Source organism: Pristiophorus japonicus, unplaced genomic scaffold (genome assembly GCF_044704955.1).
Source record: "Pristiophorus japonicus isolate sPriJap1 unplaced genomic scaffold, sPriJap1.hap1 HAP1_SCAFFOLD_489, whole genome shotgun sequence".
Taxonomy (NCBI): Eukaryota; Metazoa; Chordata; class Chondrichthyes; family Pristiophoridae; genus Pristiophorus; species Pristiophorus japonicus.
In genome coordinates this window covers 358,905-381,228 of record NW_027254394.1, presented here as the reverse complement: position 1 = coordinate 381,228, position 22,324 = coordinate 358,905, and the positions used below count along the sequence as shown (strand labels likewise).

The following is a 22,324-nucleotide window of genomic DNA, read 5'->3' as shown; positions in this document are numbered from 1 at the left end:
ACTCGTTTGAGACCTTTTTAACTGCGCTCCGAGCCATGTTAGATGGCCCTGGAAAGGTAAGCCACCGCCATTGGTACCGAAATCCCATCTGCCCCCTCCCAACCAAAACCGTGACTAGGACAGGCACAGCCTGTCCACCTGTGTGCCCTCGAGTATGATACGTGTGTTGATTTCTGGATTCTTTTCCCTCAATCTGGTTCAATGAAATCACTGAGTCGAATACCGATTGTGCTTTAAACAGAGCAAGCTTTTATTTAAAAAGCAAATCCCGATCGGGGACCTTATCAGACAGAAGGAATGCAACTCTGATAGAACGCACTCACTTCCTACGGACAAAGTGACGTTACATTGTAAAGGGACGACGGTTATACATTTTCGGCAAAAGATAACAAGATAGGGCTAGAGTGACATCCTAGTTCAGCCTATCCCTTTTGATCCCTCTTTCCCTTTGTCCACTCATAAGCCGACCTAAGTATGGTCTGATTTTAAACAAAGACCTTCTGTTAATGTTTCAGGTTTCAGGTTAATAACATGATTTAATAAGACCTTGAGGTTTTTCTGCAAGCTGTGGGTTTTGTTTCAATATGTGTTAGTGTTGTAACATTTCGCAGTCTCGAGTCTGAGATGTCATGGCTATTCCTCCATGAATTCTTTGTTAGCTTATACTGTCCATATATAATTCCCATGTTATCAACTTCTCGACTTTATACATTTTTAAACATTCACATTTCCCCCTTTTATCATTCCATGCTAACACTTAGGATCATTCTAGGAGTATTGCATTCATCCGTTCACACTCTATTTCCTGAATCATATTGTTGTTAGTGTCGATTAGTTCTTTAGTTCGTTGGATCATAACTCGGGAGCCCTTGACCACAAGAGGGTTTACTAACCTTGCCATCATTACTTTACAACAAAGGTTAAGGCAACCAACAATCAAACAACAGGTAATTATTACTACGATAAGAATAATTGCCCCATGCATTAGATAGGATCTCCAAGATCCATCTGATAGCCCATCAAACCAGTTAGATCCTTCTGCTGGTGTGGATAACTTCTTCACCTCCCTTCTTATGTGATCAGCGAGATTGGTTATGTTTTCTGAACTATCGGGAATGTAAGTGCAACATTCAGATCCTATCAGGGCACACGTTCCCCCTTTCTCAGCTAACAGGTAATCGAGGGCCATTCGGTTTTGTAATGCTACGGTCCTTATTGCTACCATTTCAGCTGTGATGCCCTCCAGAGCTTCAGCAGTATTGTTAGCTATCTGTTCCAATATCGTCTCTAGGTTCTGTACTTCATCCGTGAGACGTCTTATCCTGATTGGGAACATCATGACCCCAAAGAACTTGTCGACGGGGGTGATGGCTCGCTTGTATCGGCTGGAGGCATGTGCTTCCACCAGGGTACGTACTTGCCGCACAAATGGCACCACATATCTCAGATAACAGGACCCTGTCCATCGCCTGGGCAACCAAGGATATGCCTTATGACCGCACACGAAATACGTGCCGTTAAAAGCTGCTTTCTGATATATTGCTTCCGGGTCCCAGGACTGGGCCCACAAACCTCCACCTGTTTTATTCGGAAGGTGAGAGAGGATGGTGACTCGTGCACCTGTGGTGATGTTGAGATTGTGTGGGCATTTGCTGTACCCTATGATATGTCCCTTGTTACTGGTGTCATTTCGGGTTCGACATATGTCCCCGGTTGGCCTCCCAATCCCCGAGGTATTGGTCAGAGCTAAGAATGGGGGTTCCTTTCCACAGTCGTAGATTGGTTGGTACCATCCCTGGGACATCTGACTAATGGGGTCTCCAGCACTCTCCCACTTGGTGACCTCCCCGTGGTCGTTCATGTGGTAACGGTATAATACGCCTCCTGATCTCTGTGATCCCTCTTTTGACCCGCCTTTCCTCTCTCGTATTTGCATGGCCCCCCTCCGCTCATGCTAGTCTGGCTCAGAAGCCACTTGACAGTCTCAGTTAGGGTCAGTGGAACGGGGCGTAAAGGAATACCCCCTTTGGAATGTATAGGGATATGTGAGCACACCCAGCATCAAGAAAAGTTCCCATTTTGCGCATAAACATAAGACATGTACAAAAAGGTGTTTACATGGAGCTCTCTTCTCTGTCTCCCCTCCCATGCGCCGAAACTGTCATATTATACAGACTGTGGCATACAGACACAGTTTCATCTTATGGCTCAGGATTCAGATAAATAGTCCAATTATTTTGCTGATTAAAAGAGTTCGGTTCTCCCGTCTCTCTTCTTAGGTCACCGTCGGTGTAGCTGGCTGTCTATCACTACGGGTAAAAGTTCAAACTGGTCCACGTTACAATTAAGATGTCAACGGCCTTGTTCAGCTATGGAGAAGAGGAAGTCTGGAACAGAAAAAGGAGTTAGAATAACCAGTAAAATAGGTTCGTTAGGGGGTGGTGAGCTTGCAGTGGTGCAGGTAAACCCAGGCACTTCTCCCCTCAACCTTGGCTGCAGTGGGGGTAGCGAGTAACACCTGAAAAGGCCCCTCCCATTGTGGCTCCAATCCCTTCCGAATCCACCTCTTAATCAGGACATACTTCCCAGGTACCATGAGGGACGATTTGGGTAAAACTGGGAGATCGAGGTGAGCCTCTCGAACCTGGTTGTGAGCTAGTCGCAGAGCCTGAGTCAGAGAAAGAACATAGGTGGTCATCAGTCGAGCTGAGATACCATATCTAGGAACAATTTCCCTCATTAACACCTTAACAACAGTTTGAGCCTTATTGTCCAGGGTAGGGTAGGCTTCAATCCACCTGCTAAACACATCTACTATTACTAACACATATTTGTAACACTGAACTTTTTGCAACTCAATGTAGTCCAACTGAAATGTCTCAAAGGAACCTTCGGGTAGGGGCATTTTACCCCAATCACAGGGGACTCCCTTCCCTGGATTATGTTGCTGGCAAACCAGGCAACGACTACTGATGTTCTGGGCGAGCGCCTGGAGTCTAGGATGCCACCAAGTAGCCAAAAGTGTGTCACTCGTGGTCCTTGCTCCACAATGAGTAGCAAAAATGCATACATTCAATAACCCATAGAGCCAACTCATCAGACATACAAGTCTGTTCCGCGGGAGTGGTCCAGAGTTTAGAAACATTGTCATAAGTACATCCATAATTTTTCCACAACAGTTTTTCTTTTTCAGGAGCGTCCTCCTGTGCTTTAATAACATCTTGGATGGTTGGCATTGGTTTTTCCGAGGCTAATTTATCCTTCGCAGGATTTTTTAGTCTGACTCATCATTTTGGACACTACCATCTGTTGGTCACGAGAGGCCTGTTTAGCTTCTTTGTCAGCACAGTGGTTCCCGATATCAACCGGGGATTTTCCGGTGGTGTGGGCGGTACATTTAACAACGGCAATGTGCTTGGTGAGCATGAGGGCTTGCAACAAATCAGATACTAGTTGCTTATGGAATATCTCATTCCCCTGTGAGGTTAGGAATCCCCTATTTTTCCATAATTGTCCGAAATCATGGGCCACCCCAAAGGCATACCTAGAGTCGGTATAGATATTGACTTTGAGGTCTTTGGCCAAGATACAGGCTCGGGTGAGGGTGAATAGTTCAGCTTGTTGGGCAGAATAGGCGGTTTCAAAGGCGGCAGATTTCAAGACCTGATTCTCCTGGTTTACTATGGCGTATCCTGAGATTCGTGTACCTTCTGGACTAATAGAAGAACTTCCGTCAACATACATAATACAGTCTGGATCTTCCATTGGTACATCAACTAAATCTCCCCTGACTGATGTGGCCTCTTGAATTAAAGATAAACAATCATGACTGGGTTCTTCCTCATCTTGGGGCGGCTCAGTAAGAAAACAGGCCGGATTAATTGCAGTACAGTGCCGAAAGGTCAGCTTGGGTTGTTTAGTAGGTAGATCTCATATCTGCTTTGCCTGGCCATGTTAAGGTGTTGAGTCTGCAGCTGGCCCAGGAGGGCAGCTACGGAGTGAGAGGTGTTAAGACAACGGTAGCACAGTCTTTCAGGATTGTACAATACAGTTGAAAGGGCCGGTCATAGAGGGGCCAGACCAAAGCCGGAGCTTGCAGCAGGGCTGTCTTTAGTTCCTTAAAGGCTTGGACGTCTGCGGTTTCTATTTCAAAGCTGCCTTCCTTATTTGTATACGGGGTGAGGTGCTTAGTCATCAGGGCAACATTAGGGATCCAGGATCTGCAGTAATTGATCATCCCCAACCACTGGCGCATTTGTTTAGCCGTGCTAGGGACTGGAAACTGGCAAATTGGTTCGACTCGGCTAGCCTCCAGAGCTCGGTGAATACTCGGTATTGCCTGTGATTTCAGTGGGTACTGTCGGATAGAGGGCCAGTCCACATTGCCCTGCACTGGGATCTCAATCGGATCAATGGGAGTATAACCCACTTGGGAGTGGTCCTCTGCCCACACATGAGGATCCACATAGTCAGGTATGTCAGAGCCAGTATGATGCTGCAGAGTCGTTAAGACCTTCTCGGGGTCCCCGTGGAATTGGACTGTTAGGCCATGTTTTACAGTTTGCACATCCCGGCTGGTAGGGTCAGCCTCGTCTATAGCCGAGCGCACCATAACTCCCAAATCTTTAGCGTGGTGGGGAGGTAATACTTCACGAGTAATATGTGGTGCCACCGTTGGGGGCTGTCCATTTCCACAAAATCTGCCTTCCCTTCCGGTCCAGTCACTCTAGCCCTTAATAGAATTTCCTTCACTTCCTCTTCGTGATCCTGATCAAAGTTCTGCAGATCCTGATTCTTTCCACTGGGATCGTATGCTAGGGTCACGTGATAGGGTGCCTGCGGCAGGTCCAGAGACCACCACTGAGGGGTTCTAGTGGTATAATTCTGCCGCTTAAGGGTTCCTTGTTTTACCATAATCCCATCATCTCCACACTCCAAATGCAACTGGAATTTGCAGAGGAGGTCTCTAGCCATCAAGTTACAGTCCAGATTGGTTGTGATAACAAATCGATGTTCCACCGATTCTTCCTGGTAACCCATTTTAACCGGTTCTGACATCGGGAATGGAGAGACTTGTCCCAGGAATCCTGACAGTCCCTGTGTTTCAGTGAAGGCCGGGAGTTTCAGCTTTGATTGTACAGAAGAAATGAAGGCTCCCGTATCTATCAAGAAGGGTTGCCACTCATTCCGAATTTTTAACAATATCATCGGTTCATCATCCGGGGAGGGTCCCTGCACAACCAAGCTACGTAGTCAATACGAATAATCGGGGGATGGTTGGCCAAAGGGGTTGTTCTGGGAGAAGTTAGTGCAAGATCCCCGTCCTCTCCCCCCTTGCCCCCCTCCTCTTCCTCCTCTTCCTTTTTCGTGCTGACGGGAGGGACAATTTCTATTCCAATGTCCTTCTTGCCCAAAAATAAAGCATCCATCTCCCAGCCCCAACCTCTTTCCATACCAGGCCCCGTAGGGCAGTCCGTAATTAGCAGGGCTCGGGCCATTTGGGTGTTTGATATAACCGTATCCCTGTTTATCCACCAACCCTGCACGCAACACTGCGGTTCCATCTGGTATCCCCTTAGGTCGGGTTTTGGTCCTTCCACCCGAGGCGGCTCTTCCTTTCTAGTCACGTATTCAGTCTTGACCCGGGTTGGGGGCGCACCTCCCCCCTCTCCTTTCTTTTCCTGCCAATAATATTTAACCGCCCTCTCCATCTGGTCTTTACTGTTATCTGCCCAATTCATATTATTTGTCCGGAGAGCGTGAGCAACCAAATAGGGCAGGCACTGAAGTAGGATAGCGCAGAATTGAGGAGAATCCTCTCCTGCCCTGAAGGCATTATCTCCTGATTGACTTCCGTATATTTCAATAAATCTTTCCATGAATTCATCGGCAGTTTCTTCTCGTTTGGGTTTAGTTTCTAATACTGCGGCCATACTGATGGGCTTCTGAAGGGTCGTGGTGAGAGCATTAGTGTTTAGGCGATCCTGGACATCGTTAGGGTGAGCAACCAACAATGCATCATGAGTAGCACGTCCTAGGTGAGTTAGAAATCGGGCTTGCTCAGTTGGGCTCAAGGTTGGCTTTACCAGGGCCTACAGGTCCCTTGATTCTGCATTATATCCATGCATGTCAGGTCACTCCGTGAAATCGGAGGTCAGGGTTAAGTTGGGTTTGTGGATCCCTTTCAGCTTATTTATCTTAGCCTTTTAACTCTTCAATTTGTTTTGTTTGAGTATCTATTTCTTTATTGTATCAGGCAAGTATTATTACATAAGCTAGTTCTGTTTTTATTTTTATTCTGACTATTGCACCATTCCTCTGTTAGGTGAGTCTTTTTTCTATTCAGAAATCCAAATTGATAATGTTCAGTGTGAAACGGCTGTCAATGGAAAGGGTTAACTCCTTTACAGGTTTGTAAGAAGACCTGATGTCATTACGTGACTTCACGTAACCATCTGAAAAAAAAATCTTTTCATCAGGAAAGGCAGCATTTGATTAAACTCCAATATTTTTTTACTTCTTATTCAAGTACTCACCAAAGATATATTTTTAATTGATTTAAAACGAGACCACACATTTTTAATAACTATTTGTTTACTGAAATTCAATTTCGTCATCAGCCTCAGTGAATGCAAAGCCAACCATTTTAACTACGTAGTCTATCGATACCTTTCTCAGAGGTCCCAGTGGAACTCTGAGTACATTTCTCGTGTGTGCACTCTTTCTTTAAGACATCTACAGTTTTTAATATGTCCTCCTTCTGTCAATGAAAGCCTTAATTTAATGGAGTTTTTCTGCCAACTCGACAGGAGTGATGCATTTTTTTTTAGACTGCAATAGAACTTTTCTCATAATTTAAAATCTCAGAACATTTTTTTTCAGCACCTATTTAGTACGTTACGTCTTTTTTTTCATCTTTTCCATAACTAGAGGGAAGTCTGGCATGTAGGCTGTGGACTGCTTTTCGTTATCTCAATTGTTCCAGCCTCAAGGTCGTGTTATACTATTTCTTCTAAACTGCAGATTTAATATCATATTTTTTTTTTTAATCCTTTTGAATCCATCTCAGTTGTTTTGCTGTGCCTTCTCTGAATATCTCAAAATCCCGATTCAAACTTTGTAATGTAATCAATCATTGCATGTTTTCTTTCGACAAGTAAGTGAGCATGTCAAATCCTTTTTTAACCACCGGGACCATGTATTTTTTCTTTTTTTACTCAACAAACCTATCCTTTGTGCATTTCCTGGCTTCATAACTTATCATCCGAATATACGTAATTCAATAAGGCTCACACTCTTAAACTTCCCACATACAGGACAACACTACGAAGGGTTAAAAAAACTTTCATTCTGTTTGAAAAAGTGGGTGGAGCTAAAACAAACCACAACTCCCCGGCTTTCTTTTCCACAGTAAAAATCACACAAGCATTTCTCATTTAAAACAGACGTTCACAAGAGTCTCTCTTCTTTCCTATTAATTGTTTTGGCCGGCTCTATTTTTGGATCCATGACCTTTCAGGGAATTCGTAGTTTTATCTAAATTACCCATCCTGTGTCACCGCACGTTGGATCAGGGTTCTAATTAGTCCTGATTGTCTCCACGTCGCCCCGTGGTGGTTTCAGTTATCTTACCCAGAGTCTAGGTGGACCAAGTGATGTACAAGATTGACGCCGTACCTGGCGTAAGTACAATTTAAAATTTACACAGTCCCGCGCAGTCCCGCGGCTTAATTTTACGTAATTCCCTAACCTCCGCGTTTCCCTACGCGGTTCGCGCGATTCTCTCTCTCTCTCCGCGTTGCCGCGCGGTTTTACTTGGGCCTCGAACCCACACAGACACTGGGCCTCGAACCCAGGCAGGCTCTGGGCCTTGAACCCAGGCAGACTTACCTCTTCTAACCTATCTTTCCGAGTCGCCGCTTGGTTTGCGTCACCGCGCAATTTCCCTATCTCTATCCCTATTCTAAGTTTGAAAGGTATTCACCAGATTGTCCTGGATCTCGTTCAGACACTACCTGAGAACCAGCGAGTGGCTAAACTTTCCTCAGACTTTTGAAACCGGGGGAAACTGGAGCAGTATTGAAAGTATACTTATTCCAGTGGCCACTTTCCCCTCGTCTCGTCCAAGGCTAGTCTGGCTCTTAATTCGCAAGTTTTCAGCAGTCGTCCGTTGAGATCCCACTTCTGACACCAAATGTTGATTTTTGGATTCTTTTCCCTCAATCTGGTTCAGTGAAATCACTGAGTCGAATACCGATTGTGCTTTAAACAAGGCAAGCTTTTATTTAAAAAGCAAATCCCGATTGGGGACCTTATCAGACAGAAGGAATGCAACTCTGATAGAACGCACTCACTTCCTACGGACAAAGTGACGTTACATTGTAAAGGGACGACGGTTATACATTTTCGGTAAAAGATAACAAGATAGGGCTAGAGTGACATCCTAGTTCAGCCTATCCCTTTTGATCCCTCTTTCCCTTTGTCCACTCATAAGCCGACCTAAGTATGGTCTGATTTTAAACAAAGGCCTTCTGTAAATGTTTCAGGTTAATAACATGATTTAATAAGACCTTGAGGTTTTTCTGCAAGCTGTGTGTTTTGTTTCAATATGTGTTAGTGTTGTAACATTTCGCAGTCTCGAGTCTGAGATGTCATGGCTATTCCTCCATGAATTCTTTGTTAGCTTATACTGTCCATATATAATTCCCACGTTCTCAACTTCTCGACTTAAATGTCTGTATACATTTAATATCCATGTTCAGTATGCATTCAGTATGCAGTACTCTGCTCATGTTGATTTGTGCAGTGAGAATCACCGAGGTGCTGGTATCTGCACTGGTGCCTGCAATGCATGTAACCTGTGATGGTACATCCTCCGCAGGTATAAAGTCCTCGAGGAATCTTCATCTTCCCTGGGCAGTGGCTCGGGTTCTTCATGTGATGGCACTGGGGCGAGAAGGAAGAGATAATATTTGGAGATGGTACTTTGTAATTGTTGATATGCCCATGAAGCACTTGATCAGGTGATGATGTTGTGAAGCCCACTGTGGGTGATGTTGCTTTGTGGGAGGTGCAGGTATGAAAGATTAAAGCAGTCGCCCTGCTCCGCCAACCTCTCCATCTCCAATGCTCACAGTGCTTGAGATGCCACGGATCACCAGCGCCTCCTCTTAACAATTTCCTGCAGCCCTCCTCTGGTCCTGGCCCTTTCCCTGGCATTCTGCGCTCTCTTCATCCTGCAGCCCTGTGAGTGGCATCCGATGGATGCACTGCATATGGTGAAGGTGAGAATCACGCAGATGCATAAGGAGTGGGAATGGCATGCCTTTGAGGAACATGGTCACGGTGCCACCTCAGGATGTGTAATGAGAGTGGGTGGAGGTGATTTAGGTCAGATGAGATGAGAATTGCGGTTACTGACAGTGGTGGAGTGAGGAAGAGGGTGATGAACTTGTGAAGGGAGTGAGGATGAGAGGAGGTGTGCGAGGGTGCATTGGAGGATTCGGGTGCAGATAACCATCGACTGACCTTCCCTGACCTAGTCAAGTCATTGAACCATTAACAGCACTGAATCCACAACCTCCTGGTCACACTCCTGCTCCTGACTTCTGCCGCCTCTACTCACACCTTGAGCTGTGACAGCAGCTTTCCTTTTCCTGCTGGTGGGAACTAGCCCGTCCCTCCTGGCTCTGACAGCGCCCAGCAGAACATCAGAGGAAGCTTCTGTGAAATGGGGGCATAGCGGCAACCTTCCCACTTTCCGCAGCCTCTCACAGCTCCTCTTCTTCAGTCCTCTGTGTAGAAAGCGCGAACCTCTTCCTCCATTTCCGTGCTGAGCTGAACCTTGGAATTGGCGCCAGGAAATTGCATCACGCGGGTCTGTGTCACTTCCGCCGATGCACAGAGAAGATGATGAACCCGGGAGCTATATACAAATGAGGCCCGGCAATTAAAATCAGCCAGATTTCCTGGTCTGGCGATGCTCCGGGACCGTCGCCCGTTATATCCCAGATACAAGCGTACTATGCTTCAACAAAGGGGACTACAGTGGGATGAGGGCAGAGTTGGCTAAAGTAGACTGGAAACACAGACTAAACGGTGGCACAATTGAGGAACAGTGGAGGACTTTTAAGGAGTTCTTTCATAGTGCGCAACAAAAATATATTCCAGTGAAAAAGAAGGGCGGTAAGAGAAGGGATAACAAGCCATGGATAACCGAAGAAATAAAGGAGAGTATCAAATCAAAGACCAATGCGTATAAGGTGGCCAAGGTTAGTGGGAAACTAGAAGATTGGGAAAATTTTTAACAACAGCAAAGCATGACTAAAAAACAATAAAGAAAGGAAAGATAGATTATGAAGGTAAACTTGTGCAAAACATAAAAACAGACAGTAAAAGCTTTTACAGATATATAAAATGGAAAAGAGTGACTAAAGTAAATGTTGGTCCCTTAGAAGATGAGAAGGGGGATTTAATAATGGGAAATGTGGAAATGGCTGAGACCTTAAACAATTATTTTGCTTCGGTCTTCACAGTGGAAGACACAAAAACAATGCCAAAAATTGCTGGTCACAGGAATGTGGGAAGGGAGGACCTTGAGACAATCACTAACACTAGGGGGGTAGTGCTGAACAGGCTAATGGGACTCAAGGTAGACAAGTCCCCTGGTCCTGATGAAATGCATCCCAGGGTATTAAAAGAGATGGCGGAATTATAGCAGATACATTCGTTATAATCTACCAAAATTCTCTGGACTCTGGGGAGGTACCAGCGAATTGGAAAGCAGCTAATGTAACGCCTCTGTTTAAAAAAGGGGGCAGACAAAAGGCAGGTAACTATAGGCCGGTTAGTTTAACATCTGTAGTGGGGAAAATGCTTGAAACTATCATTAAGAAAGAAATAGCGGGACATCTAGATAGGAATAGTGCAATCAAGCAGACACAACATGGATTCATGAAGGGGAAATCATGTTTAACTAATTTACTGGAATTCTTTGAGGATATAACGAGCATGTTGGATAGAGGTGTACCGATGGATGTGGTGTATTTAGATTTCCAAAAGGCATTCGATAAGGTGCCACACAAAAGGTTACTGCAGAAGATAGAGGAACGCGGAGTCAGAGGAAATGTATTAGCATGGATATAGAATTGGCTGGCTAACACAAAGCAGAGAGTCGGGATCAATGGGTCCTTTTGGGGTTGGAAATCGGTGGTTAGTGGTGTGCCACAGGGATCGGTGCTGGGACCACAACTGTTTACAATATACATAGATGACCTGGAAGAGGGGACAGAGTGTAGTGTAACAAAATTTGCAGATGACACAAAGATTAGTGGGAAAGTGGGTTGGGTGGAGGACACAGAGAGGCTGCAAAGAGATTTGGATAGGTTAAGCGAATGGGCGAAGGTTTGGCAGATGGAATACAATGTCGGAAAGTGTGAGGTCATCCACCTTGGGAAAAAAAAACAGTAAAAGGGAATATTATTTGAATGGGGAGAAATTACAACATGCTGAGGTGCAGAGGGACCTGGGGGTCCTTGTGCATGAATCCCAAAAAGTTAGTTTGCATGTGCAGCAGGTAATCAGGAAGGTGAATGGAATGTTGGCCTTCATTGCGAGAGGGATGGAGTATAAAATCAGGGAGGTCCTGCTGCAACTGTATAGGGTATTGATAAGGCCACACCTGGAGTACTGCGTGCAGTTTTGGTCACTGGCTTTGGAGGGGGTACAGAGATGATTCACTTGGCTGATTTCGGAGATGAGGGAGTTACCTTATGATGATAGATTGAGTGGACTGGGTCTTTACTCCTTGGAGTTCAGAAGGATGATGGGTGATCTTATCGAAACATTTAAAATAATGAAAGGGATAGACAAGATAGAGGCAGAGAGGTTGTTTCCACTGGTGGGGGAGATTAGAACTAGGGGGCACAGCCTCAAAATACGGGGGAGCCAATTTAAAACCGAGTTGAGAAGGAATTTCTTCTCCCAGTGGGTTGTGAATCTGTGGAATTCTCTGCCCAAGGAAGCAGTTGAGGCTAGCTCACTGAATGTATTCAAGTCACAGATAGATAGATTTTTAACCAATAAGGGAATTTAGGGTTACGGGGAGCGGGCGGGTAAGTGGAGCTGAGTCCACGGCCAGATCAGCCATGATCTTATTGAATGGCGGAGCAGGCGCGAGGGGCTAAATGGCCTACTGCTATTCCTAATTCTTATGTTCTTATGTTCTTATGTTCCCGCCCCACGCGCTCTGTTCCCATCTCTGCGTTAATATCGGGGTCGGTGATTCAGGACATGACACAATCTGAAGCAATCAAATCACACCTCTTTTTCAAAATCCTTTCAGATACAACCAATCAGAACTTCATAACTACAGCACACAGGACACTAGATCCAGCAACAGAAAAGAACGGTAGGTGAACCAATCAAACCACTCAAAATACTTTTGCAAAACATGTTCCCCTGAGCCCTCTGGTTACACACAGGTAAACAACACAAGTTAAAACGTAACTGATAGAAAAATGCAGGAATATTTTAACCTCCCAATAAAATGGCCCACCCCCTGACTAAACTGCTCTGTGATGATTTTCTGCCTGGGGCTTTGTGGTCGGCCTCTAACTGGAGGAAGCTGCACTGCTCCTGGCCGAGCTCGCCCTGTCGCTCACGTGGAGCCCTGTTGATACCCACCCAACACCAGCACACCTTTTGCCCTTCAGGCCTGCCTCCAACCCAATGTTCCACCCCCTCGACCCCTCCCTGCTGTGTGTCAGCCATGGCTCAGGTCAAGTCCCTCTCCAGAGACTTGAGCACAAGAAGCTAGGCTGACACTGTTGGCCAGTACAGTGTGATGTTAAAGAGCTAAGCTCAGGATATGTTTAAAACAACGAGCTGAAATTCAGGGTCCGTATAAGGCCGGTTACCGCCGTTTTGCGACGGTCACGTGGTGAAATCGAGTGGCCGCCATGTTGCAGTCCATTGGCCACCCCGACCCAAATTCAGCCACAAGCGCGTCATCAAAGCACGCACCGCCGCTATCCCGCACCTCCATTGCAATCTGCCCCAAAGTTACTTTAAAAAATCCACGAGCCGCTGCATGGTGCCCCCGACAGCTTTTTCTGTTGGTGCACCTTGTTCTGCCTGTGTGCAGCACGACAGCGTGGCGGCCCTTCAAGGGGAGGGCCCACTGCCGCGCCCACCATGTTTTTATCTTTGCCGGCCGACTTCCCGATCGGCCGGCAAATTATTGCCCCGGGTTCAGCCGGGCCGGCAACAGGGTCAGTGGCCTGGCCCCTCCCTGGTGGCCCAGTGGACCGATGTTTCTGAATGCTGAATGCTCTCACCTTAAGTGAAGGGTAGAGCGGGGTTACACACACGCGTCGTGACCTCATCGCCACTTCCATTTCAAGTTATTACTTTTTGTTGTTCCTCATCAGTTCTGATCATCAGTTATTTACTATTCACAGGTCTAAAGGCAAGTCCGGTTCTTATCCAGTCCCCAGAAGTTGTGACGGTGCCCGAGGGTGGGACGGTGAAGTTTTGGTGTACCCTGGAGAGCAGCAATGTGAATGTGGATAAATATACTGTACACTGGTACCTCTCACAGGATAGGAAACACAAAATATTTACTCATTGTGCAGATGGCAGGGTTGACCAATCACACGGTTTCTCTGAGCAGTTTCAGCTCTCCAGAGATGTTGCCAGTAACAGCTACATTCTGACCATCAGAGGCGTGGAGCCCAGAGACAGCGCGGTCTATATCTGTGGTATTTTGGGGAACAATCTATGGAAATGGAACCCGGCTGAAAGTAACCAGTAAGTACCTTCTATGTTATATTGGTTTTATACCTAATAATGTTATGTACAAGCATCTTGTTTAAATGTTATACAAGCTGTTCCTTTTACAGTAACACTGAGTTTTAACTACAGAATGGAGGGTGAAATCTGGGCCAAACTCAATTTGTTTTTAACAGAACAAATAATTGTGAGCACATGGTGGGACAAAATCTCACACACAGGATTCAACGGTAAAATACATGTTGAGGGAAAAGTGCAGTAATAGGAATAATTTAGAGAGCTCTAAACCATGAAATCGACCCTGATATTAACCCCCTGCCACCCTCTGCCCCCCCCACGCAGTGCGGGAGAGCATCGGAGGGGTGGGTGTTAGTGTTAATTATGGGAAAATTGTCCCCAACATGCCCAAGTCCTCCAGATAGCGCACGCTCTCCTTTCCCTTCCGCCTCCCCCAATCATGCCCTCTCTCTCCCTCCCCTCCCGCACCTCCCCCCACACGATCGTGGTCTCTCTCTCTCTCTCTCCCCCCTCTCCCTCGCCCAATCATGGCCTCTTTCTCTCCCTGCCCGATCGTAGCCTCTCTCTCTCCCTGCCCGATTGTAGCCTCTCTCTCTCCCTGCCCGATCGTAGCCTCTCTCTCTCCCCTGCCCAATCGTGGCCTCTCTCTCTCCCTGCCCGATCGTAGCCTCTCTCTCTCCCTGCCCGATTGTAGCCTCTCTCTCTCCCCTGCCCGATCGTGGCCTCTCTCTCTCCCCTGCCCGATCGTGGCCTCTCTCTCTCCCCTGCCCGATCGTGGCCTCTCTCTCTGTCCCTGCCCGATCATGGCCTCTCTCTCTCCCTGCCCGATCGTAGCCTCTCTCTCTCCCCTGCCCAATCGTGGCCTCTCTCTCTCCCTGCCCGATCGTAGCCTCTCTCTCTCCCTGCCCGATCGTGGCCTCTCTCTCTCCCCCACCCGATCGTAGCCTCTCTCTCTCCCTGCCCGATTGTAGCCTCTCTCTCTCCCTGCCCGATCGTGGCCTCTCTCTCTCCCCTGCCCAATCGTGGCCTCTCTCTCTCTCCCCCTCGCCCGATCATGGCCTCTCTCTCTCTCTCCCCACCCAATCGAGCCCTCTCTCTCTCCCCACCTGTTCATGGTCTCTATCTCTCTCCCGCCCAATCATGGCCTTTCTCTCTCTCCCCCCCACCCGATCGTGGTCTCTCTCTCTCTTCCACCCAATCATGGCCTTTCTCTCTCACCTGCCCAATCGTGGCCTCTCTCTTTCTCCCCGCCTGTTCACTGTCTCTCTCTCTCTCTCTCTCCCCCTGCCCATTATACTGTTGTTTAAAAAATGAGAAAGGGATAGACCGAGAATTGCAGGCCTATCAGCCTAAAGTCGGTGGTGGGAGAATTATGGGAAAACATTCTGAGGGCTAGGATAAATCTTCATTTCGAAATACACAGATTAATCAACGACAGTCAACATGGATTTTTTGAGGGAAGATAGTGTCTGACTAACTTGACTGAATTTATGTGGAGGTAACAAGGAGGTTTGATGAGGGTAGTGCGTACGATGTAGTATATATGGGTTTTACCAAGGCTTTTGATAAGGTCCCACATGGTAGACTGGTCATGAAGGGTAAAGCCCATGAGATACAGGGCAAAGTGACAAGTTGGATCCAAAATTGGCTTGGAGGAAGGAAGCAAAGGGTAATGGTCGATGGGTGCTTTTGTGTCTGCAAGGCTATTTCCAGTGGGGTTCCACAGGGCTCAGTACAAGTTCCCTTGCTTTTTGTGGTATATATCAATGATTTAGACTTGAATATAGAGGGTATGATTAAGAAGTTTGTAGATGATACTACCATTTTTTGTAAGGTTGATAATGAAGAAGAAAGCTGTAGACTGTAGGAAAGATATCAATGTACTGGTCGCGTGGGCAGAACAGTGGCAAATGGAATTCAATCCGGAGAAGTGTGAGGTAATGCATTTGGGAAGGGCTAACAAGGCAAGGGAATATACAATAAATGGTAGGACAATGAGAAGTGTAGAGGAACAGAGGGACCTTGGAGTGCAGGACAGAGTATAAATTAAGAAATAATGGGGCTTTTAAGAGAGGTACTGCAATAATCGTGGGCAATTTTAATCTTCATATAGATTCAACAAATCAAATTGGCAAAGGTAGCTGTGACAACTAGTTCATAGGGTGTATTCGTGACAGTTTCTTAGAACCATACATTGTAGAACCAACCAGGGAACAAGCTATTTTAGATCTGGTAAGGTGCAATGAGACAGGATTAATTGATTGCCTCACAGTAAAGGATCCTCTCGGGAAGAGTGAGCATAACATGATAAAATTTCACATTCAGTTTGAAACTTGGATCTGAAACTATATCTTAAGCCTAAATAAAGGCAATTACAAAGGTATGAAGTCAGAATTGGTTAATGTGGAGTGGGAAATTAGATTAAAAGGTATGACAGTAGATAAGCAGTGGCACACATTTAAGGAGATATTTCATAATTCTCGACAAAGATATATTCCATTGAGAAAGACTCAATGAGAAGGATGAACCATCCGTGGCTAACTAAGGAAGTTAAGGATGGTATCAATTTGAAAGAAAAGGCAGATATGTTGCAAAGATTAGTGGTAGGCTCGAAGATTGGCAAAATGTTAGAAACCACCAAAGGATAACTAAAAAATGAATAAAGAAGGATAAAATAGATTATGAGAGTAAACTAGCAAATAATATAAAAACAGACGGTAAGAGCTTCTACAAGTATATCTCTCTTAGGCGGTCCCTCGTATCGAGGATGACCCACTTCCACACTAAAAAAGGATGAGTTCACAGGTGTTTCAATGAAAGACCTGATATTCCTGGTCCCGAACTACATGTTAAACGTAGAAACATAGAAACATAGAAATTAGGTGCAGGAGCAGGCCATTCGGCCCTTCGAGCCTGCACCGACATTCAACAAGATCATGGCTGATCATTCAACCTCAGTACCCCTTTCCTGCTTTCTCTCCATACCCCTTATTGACCTATGAGGAGAGACTGGATCAACTGGGCTTGTATCCACTGGAGTTTAGAAGAATGAGAGGGGATCTCATAGAAACATATAAAATTCTGACGGGATTGGACAGGTTAGAGGCAGAAAGAATGTTCCCATTGCTGGGGAGTTCCAGAACCAGTCACTGTCGAAGAATAAGGGGAAAGCCATTTCGGCCGTAAGGGCCATATCTAACTCCCTTTTGAATATATCTAATGAACTGGCCTCAACAGCTTTCTGCGGTCGAGGATTCCACAGGTTAACAATTCTCTGAGTGAAGAAGTTGCTGCCCCAGGGCCCTCGCCTCTGCTGGGCCCCGAACTCACGCCTCTCCTGGGCCTCGATCACATCACTCCACGATAACTCACCGCTCCTGCGTCCCAAACTCGCCGCTGCTGCTGTACCTGCCCACGTTCCAATCACCGACCTGGACCTTGGTGATGTCCAATCCAGTTGCCCGCTGCACTGCTGTTGCCCTCTTGCACCAGCTCGCACTGCTCCCTGAAGTGGCATGTCACCACGCTGCTCCCAGGGTCGCTCGCTGCTCGCCTTTTATGGCCCCGACCTGCTGCTGGTATTTCCTCGCTGGTCGGGGTCACCACGCCACGTATATAAAAAGGAAGGGAGTAGCTGAAGTAAATATTGGTCCCTTAGAGGGTGAGACTGGGGAAATAATAATGGGAAACAAGGAAATGGCAGAGACTTTGAACAAATATTTGTATCTGTCTTTACGGTAGAAGACATGAAAAGCATCCTACTAATAGAAAATCAAGGGCAAAGGGTCGGGAGGAAATAAAAACAATTATCATCACTACAGAAAAAGTAATAGGCAAACTAATGGGACTAAAGACTGACAAGTCCCCTGGACCTGATGGCCTGCATCCTTGGGTCTTAAAAGAAGTGGCTGCAGAGATAGTGGATGCATTGGTTGTAATGTTTCAAAATTCCCTAGATTCTGGAAAGGTCCCAAGGATTGGAAAACTGCAAATGGAACACCCCTTTTTAAGAAAGGAGGGAGACAGATAGCAGGAAATTATAGGTCAGTAAGCCTAACATCTGTCATTGAGAAAATGCTGGAATCTATTATTAAGGAAGTAGTAGCAGGACATTTAGAAAATTGTAATGACTCAAGTCTGTTTACTGTAAACTCACTCAGGTGCAACCTGATCCTTCTTTATTCCAGCCCAAGAGTGCCAGCGTGACAAAGACACCCAGCTTATATACAGGTGACCAAGCACACATGCCACATGTGTACAGCCCAATGACCTCTGACCGCGGCGCCCTCTGGTGTCTGGTGACCCTCAAGTATTAATACATAACAACATTTCCTTTTTAAAATCTTAACAAGTTTTTTTTTTACAAATTAAGATGGTCTGGGGCTTTCCTCTCACGAGTTGATCGTCTCAGTTCAACTTTGTCTCTGGGCGAGCGTTCTGAGTCCGTTGAGACTGAGGGCTGAGTAGCCGAGCTGATGGGAGTGGTCATGACCACATCAGAGACTGAAGGTTCAGAGTCAGTAATGTCAGCAGAGTCCTCTGATGAGTGAACAATGGTTGGTTGGTCACTGACTGCATCTTCCTCACTCGCTTCCAGTTCATAGCAACATAGAAACATAGAAAATAGGTGCAGGAGTAGGCCATTCGGCCCTTCAAGCCTGCACCGCCATTCAATGAGTTCATGGCTGAACATGAAACTTCAGTACCCCATTCCTGCTTTCTCACCATACCCCTTGATTCCCCTAGTAGTAAGGACTTCATCTAACTCCTTTTTGAATATATTTAGTGAATTGGCCTCAACAACTTTCTGTGGTAGAGAATTCCACAGGTTCACCACTCTCTGGGAGAAGAAATTCCTCCTCGTCTCGGTCCTAAATGGCTTCCCCCTTATCCTTAGACTGTGTCCCCTGGTTCTGGACTTCCCCAACATTGGGAACATTCTTCCTGCATCTAACCTGTCTCACCCCGTCAGAATTTTAAACGTTTCTATGAGGTCCCCTCTCATTCTTCTGAACTCCAGTGAATACAAGCCCAGTTGATCCAGTCTTTCTTGATAGGTCAGTCCCGCCATCCCGGGAATCAGTCTGGTGAACCTTCGCTGCACTCCCTCAATAGCAAGAATGTTCTTCCTCAGGTTAGGAGACCAAAACTGTACACAATACTCCAGGTGTGGCCTCACCAAGGCCCTGTACAATTGTAGCAACACCTCCCTGCCCCTGTACACAAATCCCCTCGCTATGAAGGCCAACATGCCATTTGCTTTCTTAACAGCCTGCTGTACCTGCATGCCAACCTTCAATGACTGATGTACCATGACACCCAGGTCTCTTTGCACCTCCCCTTTTCCTAATCTGTCACCATTCAGATAATAGTCTGTCTCTCTGTTTTTACCACCAAAGTGGATAACCTCACATTTATCAACATTATATTTCATCTGCTATGCATTTGCCCACTCACCTAACCTATCCAAGTCGCTCTGCAGCCTCATAGCATCCTCCTCGCAGCTCACACTGCCACCCAACTTAGTGTCATCCGCAAATTTGGAGATACTACATTTAATCCCCTCGTCTAAATCATTAATGTACAATGTAAACAGCTGGGGCCCCAGCACAGAACCTTGCGGTACCTCACTAGTCACTGCCTGCCATTCTGAAAAGTCCCCATTTACTCCTACTCTTTGCTTCCTGTCTGACAACCAGTTCTCAATCCATGTCAGCACACTACCCCCAATCCCATGTGCTTTAACTTTGCACATTAATCTCTTGTGTGGGACCTTGTCGAAAGCCTTCTGAAAGTCCAAATATACCACATCAACTGGTTCTCCCTTGTCCACTCTACTGGAAACATCCTCAAAAAATTCCAGAAGATTTGTCAAGCATGATTTCCCTTTCACAAATCCATGCTGACTTGGACCTATCATATTACCTCTTTCCAAATGCACTGCTATGACATCCTTAATAATTGATTCCATCATTTTACCACTACCGATGTCAGGCTGACCGGTCTATAATTCCCTGTTTTCTCTCTCCCTCCTTTTTTAAAAAGTGGGGTGACATTGGCTACCCTCCACTCCATAGTAACTGATCCAGAGTCAATGGAATGTTGGAAAATGATTGTCAATGCATCCACTATTTCCAAGGCCACCTCCTTAAGTACTCTGGGCTGCAGTCCATCAGGCCCTGGAGATATATCGGCCTTCAATCCCATCAATGTCCCCAACACAGTTTCCCGACTAATAAGGATTTCCCTCAGTTCTTCCTCCTTACTAGACCCTCCGACCCCTTTTATATCCGGAAGGTTGTTTGTGTCCTCCTCAGTGAATACCGAACCAAAGTACTTGTTCAATTGGTCCGCCATTTCTTTGTTTCCCGTTATGACTTCCCCTGATTCTGACTGCAGGGGACCTACGTTTGTCTTTACTAACCTTTTTCTCTTTACATATCTATAGAAACTTTTGCAATCCGTCTTAATGTTCCCTGCAAGCTTCTTCTCGTACTCCATTTTCCCTGCCCTAATCAAACCCTTTGTCCTCCTCTGCTGAGTTCTAAATTTCTCCCAGTCCCCGGGTTCGCTGCTATTTCTGGCCAATTTGTATGCCACTTCCTTGGCTTTAATGCTATCCCTGATTTCCCTTGATAGCCACGGTTGAGCCACCTTCCCTTTTTTATTTTTACGCCAGACAGGAATGTACAATTGTTGTAGTTCATCCATGCGGTCTCTAAATGTCTGCCATTGCCCATCCACAGTCAACCCCTTCAGTATCATTCGCCAATCTATCCTAGCCAACTCACGCCTCATACCTTCAAAGTTACCCTTCTTTAAGTTCTGGACCATGGTCTCTGAATTAACTCTTTCATTCGCCATCCTAATGCAGAATTCCACCATATTATGGTCACTCTTCCCCAAGGGGCCTCGCACAACGAGATTGCTAATTAATCCTCTCTCATTACACAACACCCAGTCTAAGATGGCCTCCCCCCTAGTTGGTTCCTCGACATATTGGTCTAGAAAACCATCCCTTATGCACTCCAGGAAATCCTCCTCCACCGTATTGCTTCCAGCTTGGTTAACCCAATCTATGTGCATATTAAAGTCACCCATTATAACTGCTGCACCTTTATTGCACGCACCCCTAATTTCATGTTTGATGCCCTCCCCAACATCACTACTACTGTTTGGAGGTCTGTACACAACTCCCGCTAACGTTTTTTGCCCTTTGGTATTCTGCAGCTCTACCCATATAGATTCCACATCATCCAAGCTAATGTCCTTCCGAACTATTGCCTTAATTTGCTCCTTAACCAGCAATGCTACCTCACCTCCTTTTCCTTTTATTCTATCTTTCCTGAATGTTGAATACCCCTGGATGTTGAGTTCCCAGCCCTGATCATCCTGGAGCCACGTCTCCGTAATCCCAATCACATCATATTTGTTAACATCTATTTGCACAGTTAATTCATCCACCTTATTGCGGATACTCCTTGCATTAAGACACAAAGCCTTCAGGCTTGTTATTTTTAACACCCTTTGTCCTTTTAGAATTTTGCTGTACAGTGGCCCTTTTTGTTCTTTGCCTTGGGTTTCTCTGCCCTCCACTTTTCCTTTCTGTCTTTTGCTTTTGCCTCCTTTTTGTTTCCCTCTGTCTCCCTGCATTGGTTCCCATCCCCCTGCCATATTAGTTTCAATCCTCCCCAACAGCACTAGCAAACACTCCCCCTAGGACATTGGTTCCGGTCCTGCCCAGGTGCAGACCGTCCGGTTTGTACTGGTCCCACCTCCCCCAGAACCGGTTCCAATGACCCAGGAATTTGAATCCCTCCCTGCTGCACCACTGCTCAAGCCACGTATTCATCTGCGCTATCCTGCGATTCCTACTCTGACTATCACGTGGCACTGGTAGCAATCCCGAGATTACTACTTTTGAGGTCCTACTTTTTAATTTAGCTCCGAGCTCCTTAACTTCGTTTCGTAGGAACTCATCCGTGTGCCGCAGTTTAACCTGGTCAAGGTGTTTCCTGCATGTTTGCCCATTTTTGAGCATGACAATAAACACTCTGTTACCCTCCTTGGCTGTAACAGTGCTGGCGATCCACTTTGGACCTTGACCATAGTTCAGTACATAAACTGGATCGTTGACCGAGATGTCACGTGACATGGCAACACGATCATGACACCATTGCTGACTTTGACGTCTGTTTTCAACATGATCATTCAAATCAGGATGAAGAAAAAGCCTGGTCTTGAGATTTCTCTTCATCAGTAGTTCAGCAGGAGGAACCCCAGTAAGTGTATGAAGTCTTGACCTGTAACTGAGCAATATACATGTCAACCGTCTCTGCAGTGAGCCCTGAGTTACATGTTTCATACTTTGCTTGATCATTTGAATGGCACGCTCTGCTAGACCATTAGAAGCAGGCTTGAAGGAGCTGATCTCACATGTCTGATGTCATTGAGTTTCATGAACTCCTGGAACTCAAGACTTGAGAAGCAAGATCCATTGTCGCTCACAACAATG

At 46.1% G+C, this 22,324-nt stretch overlaps 1 protein-coding gene across 1 annotated transcript in view; it reads right to left on the bottom strand.

Moving 5' to 3' along the window:
• Positions 1-272: 272 nt before the first annotated feature.
• The window catches only part of LOC139253273 (endogenous retrovirus group PABLB member 1 Env polyprotein-like), a 50,565-nt gene continuing 28,513 nt past the window's right edge, over positions 273-22,324 (bottom strand). Inside the window, exon 2 of the mRNA XM_070873486.1 lies at positions 273-2,387. Within this exon, the coding sequence (XP_070729587.1) occupies positions 764-1,936 (1,173 nt within the window). The 5' untranslated portion in view covers positions 1,937-2,387 and the 3' untranslated portion in view covers positions 273-763. The remainder of the gene's footprint in view (positions 2,388-22,324) is intronic.